The sequence below is a fragment of the Falco naumanni genome, chromosome 3 (assembly GCF_017639655.2).
Source record: "Falco naumanni isolate bFalNau1 chromosome 3, bFalNau1.pat, whole genome shotgun sequence".
Taxonomy (NCBI): Eukaryota; Metazoa; Chordata; class Aves; order Falconiformes; family Falconidae; genus Falco; species Falco naumanni.
Window position 1 is genome coordinate 97,460,952 of NC_054056.1, and position 17,848 is coordinate 97,478,799.

Sequence of the window (17,848 nt, forward strand, 5' to 3'; positions counted from 1 at the left end):
GACGTTACTGGTAGAAATACATTACTGTTTTAACTTCACAGTCAGAAACCCTGCGGAGCTGAAAGGCAGTATGGGGTGGGTTCTGCAAGCTGCTTCTTCCTCTGTAACATTGCTTAGGAATGATGATGGCTGCTAAGCTCAAGAAACATCCAGAAGCGGTAGGATTTAAGCAGCTGTGCTCCCTGTGCATTGGGAGGTTGCTTTTAACAGGATGCTTTTGAAGTACTCAGTAGCCCTCTCTGGCCTTGTTGACTTTTTCCACTGCCAGTACTTAGTAGGCAAAGTTTCGCTTTCTTAGTCAGTAGCACTCGAGAGTTGCAAACTGAACTATTTTTTATAGGTTTCAAGAAATTCAGTTCACATAAATAAAGACTGAGTAACCAACCAAAAATTAAATACTAATGAGAAGTGCCAGGTCTCTCCAGTTCTGAATTAATGTTTTTATATATCTACCAACAGGTCTGTGAATAATCCCACTAGAAAATTTGAACTGTGGGAATTCATTAATAGCAAACATGAATCAACTTGAAAACACATAAATGATTTGTCATGGTATGAATCACATTTGATATAGAAGTGTATCTCAAGAATCTACTTTGCGCTTTTTCCTTCCAAAGCAGATACTGCAGTCAGTTTGCAACTTATTTCTGCTATCACAGAAAACAGAGATTTGTGACATTAGCTAATTAAGAGCACTAAAACCTGCGTAGGCACATCAGATGGGTTCACAGAGTGAGATGTTGTGCTAACTAGCCCACAGTTCCCATTGTTTGGGCACCCAAGACCTTCCAGTATGGTGAATGACACAGAGCTCAGAGGCAGCAGCCACGTAAACAGACACAGTGACCCTATTAAAAATAAGCTGACTTTACTTTTTCCCCACTTCCCGATGGAACAGCTAGCAGTTCAAGCAACTCGCACACTGATTATTTCTCTGAAACAGACAGTGAGATACACTGACATCCCCATGGCATTAAGACAGACCAGGTTCAAACTCTGAGGATATTGCACCTGTTTTTTAAAGCACAAGACGAAGATTTCTAAGAACAGACAGAAAAAGGTTGTTGAAGTACTTCCCAGAAAAAAACACACCAGTGAAACAACAATAACACAGCCTAAATTTTAGTAGTTTCATGTGAAAAGGGAGATTTTATCAGATGTCACATTGGATGCAAAGAGGTTCAGAACTGCACTGCTAATAGCAGCCAATACTTTTTTATTTAAATATCTTGTTAACTATTATACCTGTGAGTTTTTCATAAGCAGCGAGCACCTGGAGTTCCACCAGGCAAGAAGCAGCACAAAAGGAGTAACACCAATCACACCAGCAAAACCAGGCAGTTTTGCTGACTTACCCTTACCAAATGCACATAAAATGGGAATAGAGGATGCTGTGATCACACAGATGTTTATCCAACCGCTTTGAGTGAAGTATTGCACATATTTCTAGATTTTAAAAAGTAACCTGTGTATATGTTCTCTTTTCTAAGCAAGCTTATTCTGCACAAGTTCCCATGTTTTCACTCTTTTCAGAATCTGACATTGTGACTCACGAAAATGTCTTCACAGCATCATTTTTTATTTCTGTTCAGATGGTCGTCAGTTCTTGATCAAAAGCCAGTGTTTCTGGTCTCTTTATGACAGATGTATCCATCTTATACCTCATGCTCATATTTTAGATATCCCATGTGCAAGTCTAATTCAGTTACTCACGAAATTCCAATAAATTGTTCAACCTTAAATTACCGTAAGGTACTCTATTTATTAGTGGGGGTGCATGGAACAGGGAGAAATAACAGCTTCAAGGAGAAAAATCAATAAAGGTTAATCAGCAGTAATTTCAGTGATAAAGGGACAGAATTAGTATTCAGTCGATCTTATTTCTTTTCCCACTAAACCTCACTTGTTTTGATAAAAAATAAACGCTTATTATTCCTGCATAATTTCTTTCAACTTGAGGCATCTGCTCAATACTTGGCCTCTGAGCTGTTTAAATTTGGGTATAATGCAATACTGAGATATCATATATTTAATCCTCAGCAGGGGAAAAACTCCACAGGATTCGTAGCTGATGTCTCCACACAAAGCAGTTATTATGACATTGCAACATATTTATGCCAGGATGACTTAAACAGTAAAAAAGATAAATCGAAACCATAATACAGATTCCAAGGAGCCTTTGAATTAAGAATCAGGATTTCTTCACATTCAAGAACTTATTCCCAATTGCAAATCCATGTTTTAGCATACAGTGAAGTATTTATACTTAAGATCAGACTGCTGGCATCACAACAGACTCATGAACAGGTTAATGAAGAATCAATGCTTTGCCGTCAGTAATGGTAAAAGATTCCCGTCTCCTGAATCCAGCTCATCTTCCCCAATACTTTAAGGCAGTATGTGTACATACATGGTGTGTGCATATATAGATGTAAATGAAAATATACAAATGTATATACACAGACAACTCCTGCACATTCAGAATGCAACTAATACATGAAGAAAACCTAGTGGATAATGTAAATTCATCATAGCATAACAAAAGTGACACTCTAAAAATTTGATTTTTCAAAATTGAGTTTGTATTGTTCTTGACAATTCCTTGCAAGTGCCATTTTAACTGGATTGCAAAAGCACAGTGGAATGGTCTATAAAGGATGTTTTGCCTAGAGTATTAGATTGGTAAAGATTATGGTAAGTATTTTCCAGGTGTACAACAGAACTTCTTAATTATCTCTCTCATCGTATTTTAATTGATACCCAGCTACCACATCACAGTAAACATCTTTGTTAAAAGAAAGTAATCTTTTGGAAATAGCTTAAACCTTTTTTAAAGGGAGGAAAGAAAAAAAAAAAAAGAAAAAAAGAAGACTCCAGCAAATACCTCTCCAACCAAAACAGTACTAAAACTTGAGTTTGAATTTATTGCAAGTCTTGACTAAAGGGCCTGGTTGATACTTCGTTCTTCTACCTCAAAGACTGCAGCTAAGTTGTCTTTTGACCTTGCTGATCTTTATCCATAGCAAAAATGCAAATGCATTGCATGGGGAGGCTGGGAAACAAATCTCACCACATTTCCAGGAAGCTGTTACCAATAACACATAGATCTGGCAGCCCAAAACTTCAAACCAAACTGAAAATCGTTATTACATGATAATGTGTGATTGACTGCAGGTTTCACATTTATCTAATCTGCATAATGAAAGCAGAAAATGTAAATTAACAAAAGGCAAGGAAATCCAAAAGTTATAGTGGTAATAATATCTATTATCAAAAAAAAAGCACAGCAAGCTGAAATAAAATGGAAGCTTCAATCTCATTTGTTACTCTCACATGGTCTGCTGTTTCATTAACAAAGAGCTGCTTTTGGCACAGCAAGTACATACAGACCAAATCCTTCCTCTTCTTCAGTCTCCTGCAAAACAGCAACTCTGGGTTGAGGTAGGGGAGAGGAAAGAAGTGCAGATCTCTCTTCTTCTTCCATTTGGAAGGGTTTGTCCAGATCATTTGGATCTTGTATATAACAAAAGCACAAGATGAGAGGATGCAACGTGCATTTTAACACAAGAATACACCCGAATACTTTATCAACCCCCTCCAGTAACTACCTCCATAAATTTGTATGTTGGGAGATATGGGACATGAAAAACACTGTACAGCAGTTTTCACAGCAACGAACATGGAGTGCAATAGTGCATGTCTTAGCAACAGATACGACCTTGCAGCACAGCCACCCAAGAGAACTCTTCCCTAACAGAAAGCTCATTAACATAACAAGTCTTATTTTAAGGACTTTCTTATTTCTATTTTTCTATTTTGCTTCAGTAGCATAGGAAGGATGCACATTTAAAGTTAACAGAAAACCTTTAAAATAATTTAAAAAACCCTTTATTAATAAATTTAATATTTTTCTATTTATTTAACCTTGTAGAAGAATACATGATACATTCCAAATACACAGCCAAGGAAAACAGTGAAAAAGAATATTAGAAATAAATAATGCAAGTTTGTAATAGCCAAATATTTTCTCAAAAAATCTGTAAACAGATCATGATTGGGACCTCTCAGGAAGTACTGTGTCTTAAATGTAAAATTTCAAGAAATAAAAACCTAGAAAAATTGAAGAATGGTTCTCAGAAAACCACCTATTTTAAATATCTACATTCTATACTCTGTAAGCCTACATTAATACGCTAAACAAATAAGCCTTAAAATTAAGTGAACAGAGAAATGGGAATGCTGACAGGAAGTGCCTCCCTGTGGCTTGCAGCCATTTAATTCTCGTAGCTTGCTGTGCAACAGCATGCAAGGTTCCTCAAGGCAATGAATCTTTTAAATAATAAAATGTCTTTAACTCTCATAGAAAGCAAAATGAAAGAGACTCTCTGATATATCAGTTTTGGGAACACCATGATTGCAAATACACGAGTAACATGGAAAAAGGGTTGAACCTCTTCTCCATGTTCAGTTGTTCCCAGAGGCAAACAAGAACTCACATGAAACAGACAGACATTTGGGCCGAATGTGAGGTTTTGTCATTACATATTGTAATGCAGCCTCTGAAGAGGCTTGACTGTTTCCCCTGTTGCAGGAGACAGCAGAAGTATGTTTCCAGACACCTAACCCACAAGAAGGAGAATCTGACAAGGAACAGCTGAAATTCTCATCTATACTGAAGCTTCCTGCAACGTACCTGAGGTGACGAAAGCATGTTGCCTACGAATCCTTCATTCCTCAGTTCCCTAAACCTGTGTTCAGAACTCTGCATTCCCAATTATTAGATCTCAGGTTAGTAAGCACACAATTTACACTGCAAAGTAATCAACTACATAAAATCTTTTCTAAAGGACCTCTGCATGAATTCTACCACCTTGTTTGACATTATTGCCCAACGATGAAAATTTAGATGCAAAACAGTCATGAAACAGTAATACATTCACTGAGTCTCTTTAAAAAGCATTTTCAAGACAGCTTTAAAAAAACAGAATGAGAAAGGAACGTCTGAAAATCAGATCTGTTTCAACTTACCCAGGAAAGAGTAAGGAAAAAACTTTTCAATATTAGATACACAGTATAATACTTCTGTAAAGCAGGAGGAAAAGCAGGTTCCTTAAAAAGCTCCTACATTTGGAGTTTTTTTGCAAGCCACAACCTGCATTTCTCCCTCTCAAATTCTCACTATATTATTTAATCATTTCACCAATACCAGTCTGGAGAATTTATAGGAGGGTCAAAACAATCACAACTAAGAAACTTAGTCCATAAAAAAGGAACACTTGTTTTCGTCTCAATAGATTCTTACAAAGGTCTAAAATAATACTGGAAGAGATGCAAACTATTAAATCACTTGTATTTGCCTCTATCTCAGTACTTTGGTTATCACAGATCACAGCAGCTTTACTGCCAGTACACTGTATGTTAGGCATTCTTTGCCACAAAGTCCTAAGCAAACTGAAAAAAAAACCCAAAGCAACCCAGGGTGGAGCTGTCACAACCAACCCTTTTTTGGTTTAACTGTATTGACAATGTCAATTTAAAATAAGAAACAAAAATCTTCAGATACAACTATTCAATGCAATTAACCATGCCAGTTTGTTAAAATGAAGCATCCTCATGGCCTGTGTACTCTTATGTTGCAAATATACATTTAGACTTGCGCATCACCGACAGAATGGTTAACTAATAACACAGTATTTACAGCAGTATCTGAGGCAGAAGCAGTACTTCTGAGTTTCCCATCTCAGGTTATAATACAGGTTCTTTTTCTGTTAGTGATTTTCTAATTGTAAATTATTTGCTTGAGATGAAGTACAATGTCAAATGAACACAACCGAGAGTATAACTAGACCTTAACTAATATCATTCAATATGTAATCACCAGCTACACACTGACCCTTACTTTGCTTCAGGAGAAAGCTACTAAAAGTTACTCTAGTGTATCTTAAAATGTGAACATCACACTGCAAGCATGAGTAAGTCCCAAATCAATAATCTAAAATCTGTGCATACAATTACATTATTCCACTTGAAATAATTAACTGTGTAAGAAATATAATCCTCCATTCATTCAATTCACATTTCGCTCAATACTACTGAATACTGCAATATTAAATCATTTTTTGGTCTACAGTATTTTAATTTGGGATATTTTTTTATAATACACACTTTTATTTTGCACATCGTATGCTTGTAACTCAAGGCTTTATTCTCTTTATCTGACTACTTCTTTCATAGGTAAACAATGGTATTCAAAAACAGAAGCGAATTCTCAAACCTCAGAAGTATTGCAGAGTATTTGGAAAAAACAATGCATAAATTATTCACCTATGCAATAGCAGCCTCTGACAACTGCTTTGAGAAAGCTGGTAGTGCAGAAGACAATTTCCCATAGCTCTGAAAAAGCTTACTTCAGTGACAGCAAAGTTGAATGTAAAATATCTCCTTTTTAAATCCATCAAATTGTACTGAACTTCTCTGATGATTTACCTAGCCAGTTCTTTAACAAATTGTTAACACAAACTACAGCAGAATATACTGAATAATTAATTTCCAGAGTTCACCTTTATTAAAAACAAGGTTTTTGTTGTGAGAACAAATAATCTCTCACTTGTAGCTTGAAAGCCTAAGATAGGATCAGTGGCTTCCAGGGTTGCTACTAGCTGCTTAGCAACCTGTCCTACTTGCCTTCCTTCCTTCCTGTTGTAGAGAACTGTGGACAGAGGAGCCGGCTGACGATAGATGAAAACTCGTCGCAAACACTCACAAAGAGCAGCGTAGGAGTAATCTGGAGCACATGCCATGAATTTCTTGTCTTGCTTTGATGCTTGGACATAACCTGCATAGCCCACAAAGAAGCATAAGGGATAAGTAATATATTGGTTTTAACAGAAGTTTGGCTGACTAAGACTGAACCAAGCTTAGTTTAAAAAATAATATTCAATTAATAACAAAAAAAGAGCGAGCTATATGTTGTTATTAAATATGCCAATAGTTTTTGGAGGTATGCATTAACCAATTTAATACCAATATACACTTTTTCTGTACAACTTCCTAACTGGTGTTTTTGATGCGTATGTGTGTATAGCTAGGTACTGTTCCTACATTTAGCCCCTCTCTACCTCACAAAGTCTTCCATTTTCTCAGCACGATCAAAAGGCATAGATACACATCTTGGCCCAGTAACAGTAGTCTAAGCAGAACAAGCCTCTTCTCTCCCCTCATCTCCCAGTTTGTAATTACTTTTACCATTTAAGATTTCTGAGCCTACCTGATCTCAAACAGATAATTAAAACTTGTCTTCTATTTAGAACTGAGTGGAGAAAAAAAAGGTTACTTTTCAATACAATCTTTGTTGATATTCACTGAGAAAGAAAATCTTCCTTTTCCTGTACTAACTGAATTCTGTAATGGAAACCAGACTTATTCCAGACTGACTTCCTTTTAGTAAAGAGACTTGAGACATGATTTTTGCACGTCATCTACCATCTTTCTGAAAGGTTGTTTGCTTCACTACCATCAAACAATGCATTGCAAAGGTTATTATCACTGAAAGACACCACCTCTGAGAACAGCAAGCATGCTAGAGTTTACTTCTTTGGGCTCTCCCTCTTACCAAACCATAGGGTAGAGGTCAAAGTACTTGTACTGGGGCTGGCTAGGATGGAGTTAATTTTCTTCCCAGCAGACCATAAGGTGCATGAATTTATGACTAAAACACTGTTAGTATCACACATTTATTTGGCTACTGCTGAGCAGTGCTTGCACATTGTCATGGCTTTCTTTTTTCCAACTCTACCTGCCCTTCAGTAGGTTAGGGATGCACAAGAAGTTGAGAGGGGACACAACCAAGACACGTGATGCCAACCGATCAGAGCTCAACGCATGAGCTTTCTTGCTTTTGCTATTCCTGTTCTGTCCCCTGTCCCACTGAGGCTGGGGGTAGGGTGGGCATAAGAAGAGAGCAAGCAGCTTTGTGGTGCTTAGGTTAACCTGTGCCACCAGGGCTAACCCACAACAGTACCTTCCCACTTTAACAGTGCATTTTCATGCCTTGAGAGTGTTTCACTTGCTTGGTTTGGTTTGGGTTTTTTTTAATGTTAACCCCAAGACTTTTAAATTTACAGATGCTTACTGCTGTCCTCAAAACACGATCTCTGTTCAAATCCAGCTTGACAGTTTTCATCACAAAACAGTTAGTAAATATATAGCTAGATTATCAATTGACGTGATTGCTGTACTGTGAAATATCAGCACAGCCAGAAAAACTTTCCAAGCACAGGCTCATTAATTTAATTCACATATTTAAACACTGGCACTAACAATAAAAGCAGGATTTAAGTATAGGCTTGCAGGTAAAAAGTTTTTGAGCCAGCGGACTTGTATTTAAATGGGATTTCCCAGAAAGAAAATCACAGGCTCTTTATTAAAAAAAAAAAAAAGTCACTGTCCTCTGTTTTTCTGGTTTATAGATCCCCTATTAGGAGCAGGGGATTTATACAGCAAGACTAATGAGTAGTCAGTGAAAGATACAGACTTCTTCAGTAAACTGTCATAAGAATGGGCAAGATCACACAATTGCTCCTTTGACCGGCAGCAAATCATTAGATGTTAGCATCCAGAGCTCTATTCAAGACAAATTGCTTTTTTTCAACAGAAAGCTGTTAGGACAGAAATACAGAACAAAAATCTTGGTACATTCAGTTTTACTTTTGCTTCCTTCTTTAGGTTTCAGTCCAAGACTCAAACTGAAAAATACTAAGTTTTCAATTATCATCTTTGTATAGCTTGTTAAAAACTAATTCCAAAAGTCCAAGCAGAGGAAGAAGGAAATAGGACTACTACCATTGCTTTGGTCAATATAATGAATACTGTAGATTTTGGAAAACTAGCCTTTTAATCTAGAAAATACTAATTTTTACTATAGCTCCTGCAAAGTACTTCTAAATTTGATTGTAGATCATCTACATACTGATGACTGACATCTTCTCTGGCACATAAAAGGTGAACTAGATTAGTACAGAAGTATAAACTTCAATATAATACTGTGAAATGATAGTACTGTAAGGAGGAGGAAGTAGAGGATCAATAGTGTTTTTTCTCACATTAGGTATAAAAAGCTCCAAGATATCATAATTTCCTTTCCGTTATTTTCAAAACAACGGAAACAGGTTTTTAAAACAGTACTACAAAGTCAGCACAGAAACTATGAAACTAACAGTAATCTGAAAAAACATCACAATCCTTGTCATCCACTTTTTTCCCAGCATAATGAAATTTGAAATGAGTAAAAAAAGAACAAACTGTGATTTTAATCTCTTTTGTTAGAGGATGTGTTAAGATGCTTACAGTTTAAATTGATTTTAAGTTAAAGTAACAGGCAGTTAAAAAAAATCATTCATATTACAAAACTAAATAAATTGCAAAACCTCAGAACAAAACGAATTATGTATCACGGTAACCTATGTGAGCTCTATAAAACAGCTAATATCTTCCCTTACATTTTGGACCCAGCCTGAGAGTGGTGTGGTCAAACAAATGTATTTAGGGGAGGGAGGGAATAAATTGTCATGCTTATAACATTATTGAAGGACTGAGTCTAGAGAACACCTACAGAACATGAAGAGTATAGTTGTCAGAACAGATTTAAATTCTGTATCACATTAACTTTCATGACAACTGATTTATCTGTTTCTTACTTGGCAGGGCTACATGGACCATCCTATTTGACCTGACATGGCAATTCTTACACTTGATTCCGTATTTTTCGAAGTACTTTCTGCTTCTCAGCTTTAGGATTCTGCTTCCAACATTGGGTAAAAACAAATTCTTAGTCCTGATTGCAAGAATACAGCAATAACTAACAATTCTTCACAATTACATTTTCTACTTTTCTGGCAGTCTGTAATTTCAGAAGTTATGGGCTTCTTGAGCCGGAGCTGACACAGTTATGCTCTTGATTGATTTTTTTCTGTCATGATGATTTTTTTATTCTACTTTTTTTTCAAATACATGAAAACTTTCCACATCCACAAAGTTTTGCAGCAGAGGGTTCCACAGGTTAAATGCACGTATGTGAAGCATTTCTTTTAGCTTCCTTTGAGCCTACTGTATGTTGGCATAATCTGATGCTCCTAGAACAGTGAACAATCATGTTGAATCCTTCAGAATCATCACCTAGGACGACGAGATATGAAAAATCTAAAGGTGAATTATTAAAACATCTTACCATAAGCATATATATACACCTAGACATGTCAACAATGAACTGCAGCTGTTTCCCTGATGATTTCTGTCTGAGTGCTAAAGTGGCGATTGTGCTTTTAAGTTTTTAACTCAACTTCACTTATTCAAGGAACTCTCCTTTTTACTGTGCAGTACTGTGTGTGCATCCTGTACATGGTCTAAAACAGCTTACTTTCCTCCTGAGACATAAACATTTTATTTCTTACATTCTAGTATTTCTAGAATTAAGCTACAATGCTGCTTTCAACAGAATTATAGTACCTTTCAACTCAAATTTAATGAAGTGAAATATCAACAGAAGCCATACTAAGAGTATTCAGGTAGAAAAGTCTCAGATAGAGGACTGTGACACAGAAGTTAAATTCCCTACCTAAAGCATTAAAAGTTGCAATGTGTTCCCACATGTTCTCTGGTTGGTCAGAGTGGGGCTGCCAAAGAAGAGCATCAACATCATGCCTCAAGCAGAAGCATGGCATTTCTCTGGGATCCACAACAACTGAGAAAAGATACTGGTTGCTTCCAAGATTAATCTGAAAACAAAACAAAGAAATACAGAATATTGATTCAAAGCACAAATAGCAGATTCTGTCATACATACTGCCAAAGTCAGATGACCAACAGCTTCATGTTTGTTAGTTGACAAAATGTTTAAATATATTACACTGCCTTGCACTGATCAGCAGCTCAATACACTAGGGCTAACTAATACGTTTCAAGAAGATACAATTAAGTTGCTTGGGATAATATTTAGGGAAACATGTGTCCCACACAAGCAAATGTGTGTAGAAATCGTTTGCTAGGATAGGGGATCCTAACCTATGACTTCTGACGTTAGGAAAAGATTCTCTCTGTGTAATCATGACCGGTCTTGTGCGATGTGACCAGGGAAGGAAATGCTGTCTCGATGCAGTAAAAGTTGATAAGCAGTGGAATGAGGATTATTTAGAAATATAAAATTATGAAATGCCAACAACTTTCTATTTACTCACAATCAAATAATCACTAGATTTCAGATTAGTACACTCTTCATCAGATATGTTTAGATCACCAAAAACATTCAATAACCACTTCTATTCACCACGAATTACCTATTATATAAGAAAGGCAAGACAGATATATCCTGCTGTCTGAATAAACAACAGTAAGAATAAACAATAAAACAACACATATTTTGAGTTTTCTATGTAAAGCCTTCTAAAGGAAGTTAACAGCAATACTTTTAAGGCAGCACTATGACTAGCAAATGCTCAAAGAGGAAAAAACCAACCTATTCCCTTAAGGTCTGTCCAGGAAGAACTCTCAAGAATTCCTGTTTGTACCCACAACTGATCTACATTGTTCATGTTACTAGATGAACAAATACATTTGAACTGTTTTTTTATATCCAGAAGCTATGTCTGCAAGAATAACATGCAGGATTACACACTAATACATGGTACAATATATTATTCAATAAGCATTTCAGACGCTCTTGAACAGTTGTCACAGCACCATTTATTACATGTATTGTGGCAATAACTATTAATTAGCTTTTTACCCTATCATTGTATCAATGTCACAGGATGGGGCCTCTGTCCTGAAAACCTTAATTTAACCTTAACGTAAGATCCAGTGGACAGAAACAGCAGCTATCCAGACCCAGATATTTATTTGAGATTATACAGTCTATGGCAGAACCAATATAATTATTTCAGCTGATTCAGTTCAAGTCCAATGGCTCAACTTCAAGACTGTAATGCTTTAAACACATGAGCCTTTGCATTACTTTTATGCAACCAATTTTTCAAGAGCTCTTTACAAACACCCTGGAGTTCAGACTTGTCCACGATGTCTTGCTGCCTCCTGGAAAGCAACACACATCAGATCTGCCTTCCTTGATACCATGTTCCTCCTGGTCTGTGAAATGTCTCTGGGGGACAAACTTCTTACCGTTCAGGGCAAGAAGCCGTAGTTTTGGGTAAGTTATTCAGAATCTTATCCAGTCTGATCTTGAAAACCTCAAGGACGGAGGCTGTACAACCTTACTAGGCAACCTTATTCATGCTACAACAATGGTGTAAAAGTTTTTCCTTCCATCTAGTTTGAACCTCTTGTTTCTATTCATGTCTGCTGTCTCTTGTTCTCCTACTGTGCATCACTGACCAGTTAAAATCCATTTCAACTGAGTTGCTATAAAATGTCCTCCTACAAATTACAGGTTTTACCTTTTGACAAATGTAACTTCGCACACTGTATCCACAAAACAGACTACTTTCTTGGTGGAGCATGTTAGCCTTTAATTTTTATTTTTTTTTTTTTGGGGGGGAGGGGCAGGATAAATGCATGTACAAGCATATATATACACAATACACATATATAAACACACAGACACATACAGACATATGCATATGTATCAGTACTGCCAAAGGAAAAAAGATACATTAAAAAAAATAAAAAACAAGAACAAACCAAGATCTGTAAGATACTCAAGACATTTTCTAGAGCTCTTCTGAGGAAATGGGAAATTATGAACCAATTCAAAATCTTACTCTGTAACTATTACATTTGCTGTACAGAACAGGTTATCCTACATGTACTTTGTGTGACACAAGGTAGCACTGAAGTGCAACACCAACGTTTATTACACACTTAGTAGAGATACCTTGGAAAAAAACCCAACCTCCCCAAAACCCCAAGACAACAACTTAATCTCTGATGCTTTCATATGTTTTGTTTCCTGCTTTACGCAATCGACCCTATCAAGTCCTAACTTAGTGATAGTCAAGGCTGCTTACAACCCAGATCAAGCCTCCTACTGAAGCATTTTTCTTACAGTCTGTTATTTCCGTGTGATTGACAAAGTACCGTAAAGCAGGGGTCCTCAAACTACGGCCCACGGGCCGGATACAGCCCCCCAGGGTCCTCAATCCGGCCCCCGGTATTTACAGACCCCCCCGCCAGGGGTTGGGCGGGGGAACCAAGCAGGCGCAGATGACTGCCTGCCACTGCATCCGCGCGCTGGCCCCCTGGTTAAAAAGTTTGAGGACCCCTGCCATAAAGTGATCTACGCCCCAGCTCATTAGTAAAAAAGGTCAACTTTCTACCAGGCTGTCTGAAAAGTCACTGAGAAAAATGCAAGTTAAAGGATCTAGAAGAATTTTATGCCACTGAAAAACACCCCTTTCTTACAACAATTCTGACATAACTTTGCTTTTTCAAATGGCTTACTTGTTAATGTATACACATATTTTTGAACAGAATAAAAGCAGCCTTGTTTTTACATTAAAATGACACTGAAGAATACATAATGCTTGTTGATAATTTCTGTTGCTACTGTGATTTTACATTATGGAAGAAATTTATGTGGTTTTAAGAGTTTGCACAGATTTTTGTTCTGATAATAGAATCAAACTTGCATATCATAACGTTTTAAAATATTTCTGTAATAACTTGCAGCACTTACTACATGAGTGACTTTCAAAGTATCACCATCAAACCTGCACAAGCTTGCGCTGTCTTCAAGAAAAGCATCACATTCTTCTAGTTCTTGAGCATTACAAGGTGGATTTTCCTTTTCAGGGTTTGGATTCTGAAATAAAAAAGCAACAACCTACAATGAAAATCAAAGTTACTGAAGATAGATATATAGATAGATATATATATAATCTCTTTTCAATACAAAAAGTTCAATAGAACAGGAAGAATCATTTGCATATCCTTAAATACTTAAAGATCAAGCTATGTACTTATTCAAGATGAATATAATCATTTCTGCTGTGGAGAATAGCATGAGTGGTAGGTACAACAAAATCCATTTCAGTTTAAGGAAAGGTACAAAAGCCACTAAAAAATGGACAATAAATTCCCTTCTGTAAGTAGCGAAAGCACACAATCCTGAAAACAAACACAGGTTTAGTAAATTTACATCAGTGCAAACTTCTTTCAAATTGCCATTGGAAACTGTATTAAAAATGGATTAATTAATTTTATAGGTAGCTTTAAATACATGCCTACTTTTAGCATTGCTAATTATTTAAAATTAATAATGATGTTATGTATATTTTTCAATGTGCTCAAAACAAGAAAAAAAGCACATTTATTTTTCCATATCCCACAAGTCAAAGAAAGGAAAACCCATCACTTTCACTACTAATCTGAGAGCAAGATATAACACTACTGCATATAGAAAAAGCTTACTTCTGCTGATCACATCTTCCTTGGCAAATTTTCAAAACCACCAAGCTATGTTACCTTTGCGATATATTTAAAGAACTAATTTCATTATAATAGAAAGGGACCTTTATTTAACAGAAAGCAAAATATATATATTTCCTTTTTAAATATGAATTCCTGTTGCTTCTAGCACAAAAAAGCATCTTGGCAACTAATATAAGCTGAAAGGTAAGACTAACAGAATCTGTAAGGAAAGGTTAGAAAGGGCACTGACTCATTTGACAGGAAGGAGTTTGTGAGTTCCTGTGCTCACTTATTCACCCATTTCAGCTGATTATTAAGAACTTCTATTTTGGTTCTGTCCACAAAATTAAAGAGAACAGAACATATTCTTTTTTTTTTTTTAATTGCTAAGACAATTGAAGATCAAAGAAAATAAACACGAAGAGATAAATAAATATCCTTAAGTGACAGAAGCAAGGAAAATCAAGTGTCATATACTGCAAGCTAATGCACAGGGTATCTGTCTCTTTAGAGGCTACACTTTGGGATCTACCTTTCCTCTACCAAGCATTCTTGATGGCCTCTGGTTTACTATTTCATTGGGTAGCTTTTTTAAAAGCTTTCCAGATAAGCATCATTACCATAAGCAACTGAGACAACCAAAAAGAATCCATGCCTTTATTATACATAGGTAGCGGAAGTCGCAGTATAACAAAATACATAGTATTTATTTAAATTAATAGGTACCTAAGGAAAGATCTTTGTTTTACATGATCATACTGCACATAAGCTGAAAGGTTGTGACCAAAAAAAAAAAGATCATCACTAAGCTCAGTAGGAGTTACAAAAGAAAAGAAAACTGAAGTTCCCAATAAATCTATGGTCAAAAGATGTACTACAATATCTTGCCCACAAATAGTGAGGGAAAGAGGACATAAATCAATTCAGAGCGCTAAACAGAATTTATTTTAATAACACTTTTCAGCCTTATTAAAAAAAGTAATAATCCAAAACTAATATATTAAGACTCATAGGGAGCCACACTTCACAAGTTTTAGATGAGATGCCATTTTCTAATTAAACCCAAAGGGGAAGTATCAAGCAAAGAGCAGTTAAAAATCACATTCTATTTAGTTTTAAGTAGACTCCCTGTATAACAATAACACCAGAAAGTTAATGAGTCATGCATATGCTTTCCTTTTAAAAATGTTATTTATACTTAAGAGTCTGTAAGCCAAGTGCAGTATCCCTAGGAAGACGATATTAAAACATTGTTAACCTATTGATAAACAAGAAACAGACATTCTTCAAAATTACTTAAATCCACTGCTTTAAAACTATCTGCCACATTCAAGTGGTGAGAAAAAAAATTATTTTCAATGTTAAATCAGACTTCTGGTTTGGTGCACAGGTGCCATCTGTGCTAAATTCAGTCCCCCACAAAGATGATACTACTGTTCAAAGTATAATCACAACTCTAGTGCCATTAGTTTGTTAACAGTTTCAGTTAAAAATGAATGTAGAGTTAAGATTCTGAATAGTAAATGAACTAATGAGCTGTGTCAATGAAGTGCAAATTAGAGTAACAAGAAAAGACAAGATGCAAATGTACAAGAATTTTAAATTGTTTATTTTCAACTCCTTACCATTACTTCAGAGGTAAGATGCATCAGGCTTTCTGTTATTTCAGAGCATTGGGAAGAGTCCATAATGAATTCCCCTCTTTTGTCACCAACTATTAGCTCTGGCCAGTGGGATCCCTCATTTTTCTTGATTAGAGAAATTTCTAAACTAAAATGCAAACAGAAGACAAAGAACAGTACATGAAAACACTGCAGCCATTTCTCAGATTAGTCAAAATGCTTTAAATGTAGATTTGAGCACTTCTCCTCTCCAAACTGAATTAATAATGAAAATCACAGAACAGAAACCATTAGCATTCAATTTATAAAGTAAACTATTACGTCGGAAAATATTCTAAAGAAATACAGTCCAAGGACATGAGCCTAAGAACAAAGGGAATATATTCATGTAAGTATCCTCAGAGTTTTCAATGTAAATGCAGTTTCCCCTGAAGCAGCCTTATTAAAACATTTTAAATATCGCAGAGAACCTGTAAAAAGAAATCTATTCAAAGAGTGACAGAACTACGGAAGTTTATCTGAAACCTAAGTAGTACTTAATAGAGCTACTTAAGTATGCGCTACCTTGATATAACATCTAGGACAAAACATTTGTATTTTATAGACCTCAGAAATACATTTTACCTATTCACTTCTCTACTGTGGTCAACTAGAAGTGAATGGACAAGACAAATCTCAAAGAGAATTAAAAAAAACAGGTAGTCACACAGACAAGTAGTCATACGGACATGCATGGGTTAACCTCCAGTGACTCCTATCACCACTGTTTCAGAAACCCAACAGACAACATTAGAAAGGGATTTTAAAACCCTGGCTGCCAATAAACACAGACAAAGCATGTGAAAATAAAGCCAGGAGGTTAACATTATGAGCATCAATGTATCCCTAATGTTGCAAAGAACCCTGCTTCACAGCTCAGTAGTAGAAACTCTTCTTTTCCTGGTCTGATACAGGTATAGTTGTCATACAGACAGTTACACATAATCCCTTTTTCCTGAAATAAAATAATTTATTATTTTGGAAAGGCTCTTCTACAATTGTTGTAGAATATAGCTGGTCACACAGTTTATAATCGTGTAACTGTAAGAGGAGGGGATTACTTTCACAATTAGCTGAAGAAACTGTATCACGAGACAGCATAGCAAAAGCCAGTGAACTGTTTTCAGTACAGGGAATAGGATCTTGTAAGAAGGGATGCAGGCTGTAGCATTAAATGAGTCTACTCCCAGAGGGGTCAGAAGTCAAAGATATGGTGTACACTTTGAAGTAAATTCTTAACAATAGGAAAACTGAAAACCATATACAACACCTTTGGTTCTCTCTAATTATCCATGTGCAGCTTTCATGGTCCACAGATGAATAGAGTTTTCCTTCCATCAAAGGAGGCTGGTCTTTCAGCGTAACACATATGTTATCAGGGGAAAAGTGCACTTTTATGTCATCCTTAGTGATGTCTTGAGGAACGTGAACTGTTATTGTCACATCATCTTCAGTCTGCTGCCAGTAATAGAGAGGGTCTACAATAGGAAACATGCAGAAAAATACAAACTAGATTACAAAATTCTGTCCTGGATTCCACAGCATGCAATACTGGGAGATACAGAATAGAAGTTTATGGAAGAGTGGAAATTAACTTCTACTCTGAACAAAAAAATTAAATAAAAAATATTCTGATTATAAAATGGAGAAACATTTTCTTAGCAATCAAGTTCATTTGTTTCCCTCGTCTGGAAATCAATTTATATTCATGTCTATACTCAAATATGCTGATAAAGTTATACAATGGGCATTAATTATCACTAAGTTTA

General features: G+C 36.0%; 1 protein-coding gene across 3 annotated transcripts in view; it reads right to left on the reverse strand.

Moving 5' to 3' along the window:
* Window positions 1-3,872: 3,872 nt before the first annotated feature.
* Window positions 3,873-17,848, reverse strand: part of NUDCD1 (NudC domain containing 1) — a 41,438-nt gene continuing 27,462 nt past the window's right edge. For all 3 annotated transcript variants that reach the window (XM_040586241.1, XM_040586243.1, XM_040586242.1), the window contains 5 exons: window positions 17,350-17,557; window positions 16,044-16,188; window positions 13,685-13,810; window positions 10,613-10,772; window positions 3,873-6,835 (listed from right to left, as the gene is read on the reverse strand). In XM_040586241.1, coding sequence (XP_040442175.1) covers window positions 6,543-6,835; window positions 10,613-10,772; window positions 13,685-13,810; window positions 16,044-16,188; window positions 17,350-17,557 — 932 coding nt within the window. In that variant the 3' untranslated portion in view covers window positions 3,873-6,542. The remainder of the gene's footprint in view (window positions 6,836-10,612; window positions 10,773-13,684; window positions 13,811-16,043; window positions 16,189-17,349; window positions 17,558-17,848) is intronic.